The 12639-nt window shown below is 55.2% G+C and overlaps 1 protein-coding gene across 2 annotated transcripts in view; it reads left to right on the top strand.

The window, feature by feature from the left end:
• Positions 1–12639, top strand: part of MYO5B (myosin VB) — a 284649-nt gene that overhangs the window by 269692 nt on the left and 2318 nt on the right. For both annotated transcript variants that reach the window (XM_054583631.1, XM_054583630.1), the window contains 8 exons: positions 1550–1643; positions 2461–2604; positions 5398–5549; positions 7333–7422; positions 8555–8705; positions 10073–10358; positions 11050–11224; positions 12550–12630. In XM_054583631.1, the coding sequence (XP_054439606.1) occupies positions 1550–1643; positions 2461–2604; positions 5398–5549; positions 7333–7422; positions 8555–8705; positions 10073–10358; positions 11050–11224; positions 12550–12630 (1173 nt within the window). The remainder of the gene's footprint in view (positions 1–1549; positions 1644–2460; positions 2605–5397; positions 5550–7332; positions 7423–8554; positions 8706–10072; positions 10359–11049; positions 11225–12549; positions 12631–12639) is intronic.

Genomic DNA, 12639 nt, shown 5'->3' with positions numbered 1-12639 from the left:
ACTAGCTTCTGCCAGGTGAAGGAGGCAGTGTGGGAGAGGCCTTCGCTGGCACATGCTTCTGGAGGGGCGACTGGCCACGTGGCGTGGTGGGCAGCCCCTTACAAGGAGGGCTGTGCTCTGTGGAGGAACCGTGCTCGGTCATGGGACAGCTTAGGAGTCAGCCCCAGGGGCCCCTCTGGGCCCGGCTGCGGTCCGGGGCCTGAGCAGGAGCAGCCTGAGGCGCGGGCAGGCGAGGAGGAGGGCGGCGAGGAGAGCTTCGGCCGGCAGCCCGGCGGCAGACTTCTTCTGCAGCGCAGTCCACACTGTTTGCCCAAGCGAGACTGCGGCCTAAGCAGAGCCATCAGGGCAGGGGTTCCTAGCATCTCGGTTCCTCCACTGAGCAAGCATCAGCGCTTCTCTGGGCCGCCGCAGGGAGGGTGCGGCCTGTGCACGGTGCCGGACGCCTGGGAGTCCAGGCTCCGGGAGTTCAGGCGAACGCCTTCCGGCCGTAGTGATGCCCAGGGCTCGCTCACAGGGCTGTGTGGAAGGAAGGGGGTGGCTGTCTCCCGGTAGCAGCTTGAAGAGTTTAGAGATGTCCCCGGCATGCTCATCTGTTCCCAGAATTCCTCATGGGTTGAACTCATTCTTTTCTTTCTTAAGCCATCTGTAATTTTAGCCTCTAGGACTTTGGGCCTCAGTAGCTCCCCAAGTTCAACACCCACTGTGGACAGCACTGTGTTGCCTTTCATTTGTCCTAAATTTGCTGAGTAGAAGCTTAGTTAAATTTCTTCTTTTATCAAGGTAAGCGGTTGAAGTCCTCGACGACGTCTATAGCTAGGTTGGTAGCTAGGTTTGCCGCTCGCCAGGCCGCAGCACCGGGGCTGAGAAGCTGGCTGACTCTCGTCTGTAGGTCAGCCTTCACAGTTTGTCACAGAGACTGTAATGGTGATGGGGCGCTTTGTGTCCCCGCCGGAGATCCATGCCCAGGTGGAATAGAGTGGCATTCATGTAGTTTCCAGGTCTCAGTGGGTCATCGCTTCCAGTGACCATGGTTGCTAGGGACGGGCAGCCACAGAGGGCGGGGCCTGGGCCAGGGGCCCATTGTGCTTCTGGGCTCCACGACACCTCAGCGGCCTGCTGGCTCTTCCAGCCGAGTGCCTTCCCCACCCCACCCCCACCCCCACCCCCACCCCAACTCAACTGTCATGCTGTCCATTCCTTCCCAGGGCACAGCCCACACATCTGGGATGCCCCAGGCTGAGTATTTCTGGGGGTTGGCATAGCAACCTGAGGACTCTTGGCCTAAGAGTCCATGAGGTTCAGCAGGGCACCAGGCCGCCAGAGCCAGGAGTTGGCCCATCTGGATTGTGAGGATGAACTCTGACCCACCCCCTGCTTCCTGGGTGCAGACCAGGGAGAAGTGAGCTGCACGGGGCGGGCCTCTTGGCCAGGAGACACAGGGCCTCCGCCTCCTCAGGTGGCCGCCTTGGACGCTGCACTGCAGGATCCTACACTTTGCCCTCCAGGGCGCGGTCAGGAATGTTCTCACACCACACCCTCCTGCTTTTAGGACCTTAAAGAACTGGTAGAAAAGCTGGAGAAGAATGAGAAGAAACTCAAAAAACAACTGAAGATTCACATGAAGAAAGTCCAGGACCTAGAAGGTAAGGCACCTGTGAGCATATGTGTCCTGAGAGGCACCGGCGTGCTCAGCCACGCCCGCCTCCCTCTGTGGGCTCTTCCCCACCCCGGCGCCTGTGCCAGCAGTCACGGGGCCGGACCCCTCCAACTGCACGAGCTCAGCCTCGCTCCGTTTGCCAGAATCTGGACTAAAGATTCACGGATACAGCAGGTTCCAAACCGGAGCCTGGCCCAGAGGTCAGAGATTTAAAGTGCTCTTTTAGAAACATCCAGAATGTTCTCATCCTCTGACTCTCTACTGCAAAACTGGTCGTGTGGCTCCCCACCCCCTCTCTGCACATGCACTTGTGCCTGGAACCCTCTCTGCCACCTCCCCACTCGGATACCACCTGCATGCGTCCCCCTCCTTCCTTCCTCAGCTCAGCAGCCGCGTCCCCAGGGCTGAGTCCGGACTGGCAGGTCCTGACCCCCTGTGCCCGCAGGGCGCAGCTCCCATCCCGGTGCCCTTTGTTTAACCACCCCCTGCCCCAGAGGAGGCTCCAAGAGGGCAGGGCTCTCTGTCCTGTTCAGCCTCAAGCCCCCTCTCCCTTTCAACCTGTCTCTTCATTTCTGTATTTCTGTTTTCTAGTCCTGAGTTTTCATTGTCCTGGTCACTCAGGTGGTGGCGGCAGCTGCTGCTTCTGCTTTTTTAAAAATAAATCCATGTATGCCATATCGAACTTGCTCAGTCTTGAAGACCTGTGACTCCCTGTCCTTGAATGCACCTGTGTGTACCCCTCGCGGCCTCCCCCCAACCGCAGCACCCCGGCCCCCCGTGACTGGCTGTCTCCTCCTGCTCAGCCATCCAGACATTAGCCCAGAATGAGAAGAGGCGCCATGAGCTCAACAGGCAGGTCACAGTCCAGCGGAAGGAGAAGGACTTCCAGGGCATGCTGGAGTACCACAAGGAGGACGAAGCGCTCCTCATTCGGAACCTGGTGACAGGTCAGGACCCTTAGTGGCCCCCACCCCCACCCTCTGCCCACCCACCACTAGACACCCTGCCCTCCGCTCCCCACTCCCCTCCACCCCCTGCACAGCCCCCACCCGCTCCCGCGCTGCCCTCACCCACCACCTCAAGCTGCTGCATTTCCTGCGCGCTCCCAGGTGATGCCGACACTAGGGTGTGTGTGGCAGCTGCCCTCTGGGGGCCGACGTGCAGGGGTTTGGGGAGCGGCTTTCCTTGCCGCCCTGGGCCCGGTCTGTTCTTGTACAGGTTCCGCACCCCCACCCCCACCCCGGGCCTCATTCCCTGTCTGGCTCCAACACTCCCATCTTCCCCCCGGGGAACTGGGTGCCCAGCCCAGGGCAGCAGCCACCTGCAGAGCCGGAGGGCGAGCCTGCGAGGAGAGTCGGGTGGAAGTAGGAGGCCTCAGGGTGGGCTGGTCCTCTGGGCCCAGCCATTAGCGCCGTTTTGTGGTGCCTTAGTTCCCCAGCTAAGCAGGCGTGGCGGGGGCTGGGGGCGCTGGGGGATACTGGCCCCGCCCACCCCAGCGCACGACATGTAACAGGGCAGTGCTGTGGCAAAGCAACAGAACCCTTCGCAAATGCGGGAACATGACGTGGTAGCTTCGGCAGGGGCATTTGACGCTCGGATAAGACATACACATTGTGTCAGAGAATACCAGTTTATGGAGGCCCCGCTCTGCTGAGCCCTGGGCTCAGGGCCGGGGCCACAGGAAGGATGAGCTTGGCCTTGGCCTGGAGCAGGTGTGTGTCAGCTCTTTGCCTTGGGTATTGTTAGTGGTGGAATAGTTTGCTCTTTTTATAAAGGATAAATTCCCCTGCAGTTGTCCAAAAATTCAGTGTGACACAAGTTCACCTCAGGCTTCCCTTAAACAGACTGCATCTTGATCAAATGCTGCTGGTGATGAACCTTTCATCTCTCTTGAATGAAACTCAAAGTTCACAGCATGAGGGTAAAAAAATAATCATCGTAATGGAGACTGCTTGTGCCAGTAGATGGGGGCCCAAGGCAAAGCCGTCTCCTGCTGAGCCGCCCGGGCACAGCACGCAGTACCTTCCCTCCAAAAGCCCCCTCCAAGTGAATGTCAAGGCTGTACTGACCGCCTCTTAGGTCCCCAGCACTGGCAGCTGCTGCGCAGGATCGAGAGCAGTACAGCCACGGTTCCTGCTCCCAAGATGCAGACCCAGCAAACTACGGGAAATGGGACTCACACCCACTCTCTCAAATAGAACGTCCTAGACAGGACACACTGCTTGCAGTCGCCACATGGGTCAGGCTTCATGCAAGAAGTTATAGGTTGCAGAATGGGCTCTCGAATACATCTTTCTGAATAAATGTCACTGGCATTATCATGAGAGCCAAGGGCCAAGCCATGGCCATCTGTTAAGCCTGTAAGCTCCCCACACGTTAACCACGTACCCAGCGTGTTAAGGCCTATACTTAGCATTTAACCTGAAGGCTTGTATTTGAGGGGACAGTGAAACCCAAGTACCAACTGGAGATGCTGGAAGCACCTCCCCAGCCCTGTCCCAGGGTCACGCTGGCAGAAAACTTGAGAAATTGCCCCTTCCCCTCCCTCTGGCCTGCCTGCAGGTAGAGGGGAAGGGACTTCCCCAGTGTCCTGCCTGGAGGTAGCTCGTGAGGCCTCAGCTGGGCGGAGGAGAGGGTGCGGGTCATGAGTTGAAGAGTGAGGGCTGGGCATACCATGCCGGGCCACAGAGAGCTCACCTGTGCCTGACGCCGTTCTCACCTTGCCAGTTTCCTCAGCGCTGGGCCTCTCCCCCGCCCCCTTGCCCTCACCCTCCTCCTCCTCCTCCACCCAGGCTAAACCTGCTGGTTGCCTCCCTGTTTACTTTGGAATGGAAAGCAATCTGGACAGCTCCTCCCTGGCCCCCCAGGGGTTTTGGCAGGAAAGGGCCCAGAGGCTGAGTCGGAGCCTGCCGCTGGGGAGAGTCCAAGCCTCCTCCGGCCCTTCCAAAGCACACCCGGTGGGGGCGTGGGAGGCGGAAGAGAGCAGCTGGGGGACCGACGGGGTGGGAGCAGTAGCTGTCCCGGACTGGAGCCAAGGTAGCACTGACCGAGAGAGGTGCTGGTGAGGCCCGCGTAAGGGGGTGGCCCTGGCAGGGGAGACAGTGGCCGAGCAGCAGCCCCTTGAACCATCAGTTCTGAGAACGTCTGGGCTGGTGCTGCCAGGGGCGCCGGTCCTGGGCAGCCGGCCAAGCAGGCGGGGGGTCGCTGCAGGCTCCCCACTGCCCACGCAGTAGCCCGGTTGTTGGGTAGGTGCGATTTGCCAAGGTCTCCGGGAACCGCCCTTGCATTCTGCTGCTGAAGAGCCTCTTGTGCCCCCAACAGCAAGTGCTATTGGGACTTCTCGCCCAGCTCCTGTCTTCAGCGCGCCCCTGGCCACAGGCCCCGCAGTGAACACCATGGCCTCGATGTGTCAGTTCAGGCAAGGGGCTGCCCGGGGGCTCTTTCCCTCCCTGTTGTAAGGACAGGGCATTGGGAGCCTGCTTAATGTTGTAGGCCAAGCAACCAGGAATGCGTTTTGGCTTGTTGGGGGCTTTTAACTAGTTTCTGGAACTACTGTAGTCAGGGCCAGAGGAGTATGTGGCCCCCTGGGGGAACACAGCTTCTCCCTACTCCCCGCCAAGCCTCCGTGAGTGGCCGCTCTGACGAGCAAGGAAGACACTGAAAAGGGCTGCGCTTCAGGCCAGGCTCTCCTGGCCCCGAGCATCACTGTGGATCTAACCCTCGCTGTTTGCTGCCGCCAGAGCTGAAGCCCCAGGCGCTGGCGGGCACGGTGCCCTGTCTTCCTGCTTACATCCTCTACATGTGCATCAGGCACGCAGACTACGTCAACGACGACCTCAAGGTGCACTCCTTGCTGACCTCCACCATCAACGGCATCAAGAAAGTCCTCAAGGTGAGTGTCGCACACCAAAGGGGGCAGTATGCAGGGGACTAAGTGGGGCCCGCACCACGTGCCTGCTTCTCCCTGTCTAGGCTTTGCAGTAGCGAGTTCTCCAAAGTCTCTGATGGTAAATGACAAGCACAACGGCAGCTCACCCGCGTAACTCGGTGGTTCCCAGCCCGGAGAAGGGCACTTCGGCTCAGAAACGGCAGGACGCCCAGAAACCCAGGGCAGCCCTCCAGCTGCTCCCTGCTGAGCCCCCGGGACTCCAGTGCAGAGCTGTTAGGGAGGCGCCCGTCCTCAGCCGACTAAAGTGATGCTCAGGGAACCAACCTGAACACAGACCCTCTCCGAGCCCTTTCCACGGGGGTCGGGGGCCTGCTGCCAGGGGCAGCGGCACAGGCCGGGCGCGCACAGGACACTGACTTGGTTCAGGGATGCCACCTGAAGGCAGAAGGCTCCTTGCAAAGGGACTGGCAGCCAACTGCAGGGCCAGGCTGGCCTGCGGGGAGGGGAGGCCCAGCCCACAGGGGCCACAGGGTGGGAGGTGGCATTTTTTTTATGCCTCCCAGCAGGCCCAGACCCCAAATGGCATCGCCCTGAGCAGCTCTCGTCTTCAGCTCTTACACGTGCTGCCACGTTGGGGTGTAAACCGTCCGTGAGGGCTCTGAGCCCAGCCCACTCCCGCCGCCCGCCAGGCAGGGCCGCCTCGCCCGGCTCTCTGAGCAAGCCGCAGCTGGCCTGTAACCCCTGCCTTCAGGCCAGTGGCGTGTCAGTAGCTGCGCCTCCTTCCTGTCGTAGGCTCTGGCGGCGCTTTCACCTGCTCCCGGCTCTAACCTGGGGTGTCCGACCTTTCGGCATCTCTGGGCTACACTGGAAGAAGAAGAGTTGTCTTGGGCAACACATTAAATACATGGCATCATGTAATCACAAAAAAAGTCAGTGTTTTAAGGAAATACACGGTTTTGTATTGGGCCGCATTCAAAGCCATCCTGAGCCACATGCAGCCCGTGGGCCACAGGTGGGACACCCCTACTTAGACATCTGCATGTGGGCGGCGCTCAAATGTGTGCCTCCTGCCTTGGCCTCTTTCATGAGCTCCGGCTGGGGGCCTGGGCCAGTCTAGGTGAGTCCATGACTGACTTCAGACGTCCCTCAGGGAAGCCCTCCTCCTCACCGGCTTGGTCAGCACGCCCCGTCCTACCCGTCACTTTCTGTTCAATGCCTTGTTTCATCTGGTATTTAAACAGTGGTAAAGGTTACTGACAGAATGAGTTCCACAAAGTCACTGGTTTTATGCGGAAACCGCATCGTAGCTATTTGAGTTGTTCAATGGCCTTTCTCATTTAGTTACAGTTTGTAGCCATTTTTCAGAGAGTTAAGTCACTGGACATTTGACCTCTGGATCAATGGATACCAGAATATTCCACCGGCACGCTCTTTCATCTCTAATGTTGGCTCACTGAGGGTTCAGACCGGCCATGACCTCTAGCCTGGAGCCACAAGGGCCAAGTCTTGTTTCCTTAAGCTGCAGAAGCAGCCTGTCCTTGGTGCGCCTGCCACAGGTCAGGGGGCCTGGGGGAGGGGCTGGTGTGCCAGCCCCGGTAGCGGAGGGGTGGTAACACACCCTCTTGGCAGTGGGTCTCGTCTCTGTGACTGGCAAGTGCCTGCCTGGCATCAGCCTGCTTGGGGTGTGCTGGGTAAGAGTGGGAGACATGGAGAAGAGGTACCAGGTCAGCATTTAACCAAATGGGAACTGCTACACATAAGCAGGAATGTCTTTTTCGGTTCACAGAAGCACAATGACGACTTCGAGATGACCTCATTCTGGCTCTCCAATACCTGCCGCCTGCTTCATTGTTTGAAGCAGTACAGTGGGGATGAGGTGAGTGCTCAGTAAGAAGCCCTGCCCCCTCAGGTCAGCCTAAAACGAGTCAGGCGCCCCAGGCCCTGCAGCATTTCCTGGGGGATGGCGGTCTGTGTCCAGCGCAGACCTGCCACAGCCTGCTCGGTCCACACGTGCTTCTCCCCTCAGGAGGGGGGGGAGCAAGGCCTGTGGGGCCCCTCTGGGACCTCAGGCCGCGGGTGTGCTGTCTTATACCCAGAAACAGGAGTGAGGCAGGCCCTGAGCATCCTGAGGGCCCCGGAAAGCACCCTGAATCAAGTAAGTAGAGTCAGGAAAGGAGCTGGCACAACCTGCCTACAGTCGGCGAGCACCTGGGACTCTCCGGGGAAGCCCTTGTGCCTGTGAGCGTCGGAGGCAGCCCTAGAAGAGGCCCATTTCAGTGCCTGCTGGGGGAGAGCCCACTCGTCCAGTGTGTCGGACCATCTCCAAAGCCAGCCAATTAGCTTGTCCATTTTAAAGCACAGGGGGTGGCCACAAGAAAAGAGGTACAACATAAATCAGCTACACTTGCACACACTGACCTTGAGGCCCAGCGTCATGCTTCTGACCCAGTCTGACTCCTTGGCTTGAGGCCCAACGAACCCCGTTATGTCATGGTCTGCTCTGGACCCAGCTCTACCTAGACTTCACCATTCCCAGCTCCAGTCCCTGAAAGCCCTTCTCCCACGCTCTGCGTTCAGCCCAGCCACCCAGTAACACTTGGCTTCCACTCTCGCTTCGCCTGTAAGAGCCCCGCTGGTGCCAGACACCGCCCCCTCCTCCCCCATGTGCCTCCTCGACTGGCCTTTCCCCCGCTCCTTTCACACAGCTCACTCTCCACCCGCCTGAACGTCAAGGCCAGGTGTAAACCAACATAGTACCACAAGTTTTAAAGCTTTTCTTTATTCCATCTCTTGCGCCAGAGCAAGTTTGACAGACTCTTCTGCTTGGGATACTAAAAGGACATTCCATCCCAGTGAGTCTCACCTTCTTTGGAATGTGACATGATAGGGTCCTACCGAATGTCATATACATAGAGAAGTAGGATGTTGCTAAAGTGCCTGGAGACCCCGAACTCCTGCCTAGCTGGGCAGACCACAGAGCATCAGTAAAGCCAGCCTCTCCTCCGCAGGGCTTCATGACTCAGAACACCGCCAAGCAGAACGAGCACTGTCTTAAGAACTTTGACCTCACTGAATACCGCCAGGTGCTGAGTGACCTTTCCATTCAGATCTACCAGCAGCTCATTAAAATCGCTGAGGGTGTGTTGCAACCTATGATAGGTAAGCGGGCAGCAGGAGCTCTCCAGCACTCACTAAGGGGTCTGAAGTGAGGGGCAGCCCTGCTCACTTTCAGGGAACAGGGCATGTCGGGTGCAGCCTCCAGAAAGCCAGGGCCTCCTCAGGGAAAGCCAATGAGGCGGCGCGGGCTGTGTGCTCAAAAGCAGCTATGAAATTTTCAACACCATCCCATCAAAATACATAGTGCTTGGGTGGTGAGAATATAGATCATTTTCCTTTCTTTTTCTGTAGTATATTTTTTTCCCAAAACAAACGAATTTCCATAGGTAATAAATTCAAAAAGTATAAATAATAGACACTAAAAAATATATAATCCTCTTGCTCACATAGATACTTAATTCATGGTAAAAGGAAAGCACTGAGCGCGCTCACGCGCAGGAAGGCAGCAGTGAGCGCCCGCGCAGTAAATGCTGCTGCACGGCCAGCGCAGCTGCACACTCACTCTGTCCAGGGCAGTGCGCTTGGGCACTGAACGTGAAACCAGAATTGAAGGATAAGAGCAGTTCTTTCCCAAGGTAAAAGAAAAATTACACTCACTGTCCCAGGCAGGCTGGGGCGGAGGTGCTTTCCCCAGCTTCTGACCACACAAGTAGGTTAGAAATGAATTCCAAGTAGGACAGAGAGCCATTCATGCCATGCAGAAATATATCCTTGGGATAAGGTTCATTCTAAATCCTTCCTCCTGTCTGAAACTCTTGGGAGGCACCAGATTACTCTTACCTGACACAGGGCGAACTAGGATATTTTATGAACCAGAATGATATGACAGGTAATAACAGCACCAGCTCTGGGGCCAGACAGACCTGGGTTCAAATCCTGGCCCTGCCAGTTCCTAGCACTATGACTTTGGACAAGTTATTTAACCTCCATATGCCTCATCAATGGCCTCATCAGCAAGTAGGTTGTTGGAAAATTAAAAGAAACACTGACCACAAAGCACCTGGCACATAGCAAGTGCTGTGCAGTAATTGTGACTGACCAGATGCATGGTCAGTGGCTCATGGAGAAGAGCTTTTTGGACAGGTGCAGGATGATCTCTGGGTCCAGGACCCAGCGGCAGGGCCAGGACGTCCCAGTTTCTCAATTTTCAAACTGGAGCCTTAGCACAGAATCCAGCACAGAATCGAGTTGGTACATTGAAGTGAAAGTTTGGCCAACAGCTTCTGTAGTCCATATGGAGGCCGGCACATTAGAAATTCTCTGCTGAGTGCTGTAAGTCGTGAGCATGTCGACACTGTACACCTCCGGATGGTATCATCGCCAGAGCCCTGAGCACTAGAGGACCTCAGCGGTCCAGAAACAGACCTCTGGGGAGCACACGAGCTTCTGTAATGATGTCGCCCTTCCAGTTTCAGCCATGTTGGAAAATGAGAGCATCCAGGGCCTGTCTGGCATGAAGCCGACGGGCTACCGGAAGCGCTCCTCCAGCATGGTGGACGGGGACAACTCCTACTGCCTGGAGGCCATCGTCCGCCAGATGAATTCCTTTCACACAATCATGTGCGACCAGGGCCTGGACCCCGAGATCGTCCTGCAGGTGTTCAAACAGCTCTTCTACATGATCACTGCCGTGACGCTCAACAACCTGCTCCTGCGGAAGGACGTCTGCTCGTGGAGCACAGGCATGCAGCTCAGGTAGGGGGGCGCCTGCGCACATGAGACACGGCCTCTGAAAGTGAAATGCAAGTCTGACTGGGTAGTCCTTGTCCCAGTCAGTGTGCAGCTCAAACCCATCACCTTTCAATGTGTTGGTGGAATTCATCAAAGACTGAGATGGTGACCTGGTAAACAAAGTAGTTCAAAGGTTAAATACATTGACATGTTCTAATTTAAAGATTGCAAACACAATGTGGATAGAGTGCTCAAAAAGAAAAATCGATGTGTTAAGTGCCAGGAAGGCTCATGTAGAAGTAGAAACCTAGGATGGGGCAAAAGTAGGTTCACAGTTGTTCATATGGAAAATGCATTAATTAGGAAATAATAATACAACAATAAACTGTTTCACACACTCACAACTGTAAACTGCTTTTGCCCTCACGCTGTATTTGGTGAATATTAAATATTAGTTGTTTTAATTCAACGTATTTAATGGCTCTTCTTCCCATTAGCTTACACAGACACCTTCAGTACTTCATCTTTTGATTTCAGGCACCCATTCATTCAGTAGAAAGTTACTGAGTGCCTGGCAGTGTTCAAACGCTGGCCCCTGTGGGGCGCAAGGCGAGAAGGCGAACAGTAGTAGGCTACAAAATATACGCAACAGGCGTGCAATCGCAGGCAGTCGGGAGGACCGGTCTGACACAGCCTGCTTTTACCTCCGTTTAAGGTACAATATAAGTCAGCTTGAGGAGTGGCTTCGGGGAAGAAACCTTCACCAGAGTGGAGCAGTTCAAACCATGGAACCTCTGATCCAAGCAGCCCAGCTCCTGCAGTTGAAGAAGAAAACCCCCGAGGACGCCGAGGCCATCTGCTCCCTCTGCACCTCCCTCAGCACTCAGCAGGTCGGTCCCCGCGTCCCCACCCCACCATGCGGGGCCCGGAGCAAGACCAGCTTCATCCCAAGTCTGTTCTTGCCAGTGGGTTGGGTTTTTTTTCGAGTTGCACTCCCAGGCTTTGGTACACCTAACGGTACAATTCTGAAGTTGCAGCCAAGGGAATGTTCCTAAGTGAATCAAAGACCACTTTGGTCGGTGAAATGAGATGCCACTGTTTCCCACTTTCTGCTTCCCCTTGCTCACTTAGAGAAGGTAATAAACCCACAAAACATCAGCCTGAAGTATAAATATTTTTTAAACGCTTACAATGAACTCTGGAATGTTTCTCACCTAGAAATTTAAATTTTTTCAGACATTGGCAGCATCAGGCATTTAGCATTAAATAAATTGCTTTCTTTATAATTTCAGTTTTAACCTATAATTTATTTATATCGTTTTAAATAAAATCATTAAGCACCCAGGGGCATTTAAGTGCTCCTTTCCTTTCTCCCCAAACTGTATTTCTCATAGGACTGGGCTGCAGAGATATTACTTGTATATGAAAAGATGAGTCCTGTCCACGTGCAGGCTGACCTTGCCCTCCATCCGGGGGCTGTGCCTGTTTAGAAATGGGCTACCACGAGGTGGTCTCACGAAATGAGACCAGCACAGGAAATCAGATTTAATTTCCTAAATTAAATCACAGCTTCTTCCTCTCCAGCACCTAAAGAACAAAAATTCAAACTCAGCTCATAAGAAAACTACTTCCCTTCTATAAATGTGCCGAAATTTTTCAAAGTTTCCAACCGCCCCCCCCCCGCCCCCGAAATATATTAAGTTTATCCAGAATGCACATGGCATTGATTTGCATTCGGCCCGCTCCTTCCACCAAATAAGATTAGGAGTAAGATTATCCTCCAAATAAGAAAAACATCTGTTCCTTTATAAGTGATTCGGGGGAGTCGTAGGAGGTAGGAAGGTGCAGTTAAGCAAGACCTTTGTTTTCTAAGGTGGGATCCCCAGTACTCTTTTTGAAGAAACCTGTAAGTTACCAGTAGTAGGTAAGAGGTTGAGGATCTCAGGTTTCCTAAGATCCTTGTTTTCTAAGCCATGGAGTGGGGGGCGGGAGGGGTGCGGCAAGAGATAGGCATGTGGCAAGAAGGTGGCCCAGGCCGCCCAGACAAGGCGCAAACTCCAGGGGACCGGCCGTGGCCTCCGGCAGGCCAGGCCACCTCTGAGGCGGGGGTCCTGCCTAAAGAGGGCTGGACTCCTGTGTATCATTTAGTCTTTAAAATCAAAAAGTGTTCCCATGTTCATTTTAGCTCTGTGCTCAACCTCTTTTATTCCAACAGATTGTAAAAATTTTAAACCTTTATACTCCCTTGAATGAATTTGAAGAGCGCGTAACAGTGGGCTTTATACGAACAATCCAGGTGAGTTTT

Source organism: Pteronotus mesoamericanus, unplaced genomic scaffold (genome assembly GCF_021234165.1).
Source record: "Pteronotus mesoamericanus isolate MK-2021 breed Mesoamerican mustached bat unplaced genomic scaffold, CSHL_Meso_final contig_74, whole genome shotgun sequence".
NCBI lineage: Eukaryota > Metazoa > Chordata > Mammalia > Chiroptera > Mormoopidae > Pteronotus > Pteronotus mesoamericanus.
The sequence above is the reverse complement of the archived record's forward strand: the minus strand, read 5'-3'. Positions and strand labels throughout refer to the sequence as shown.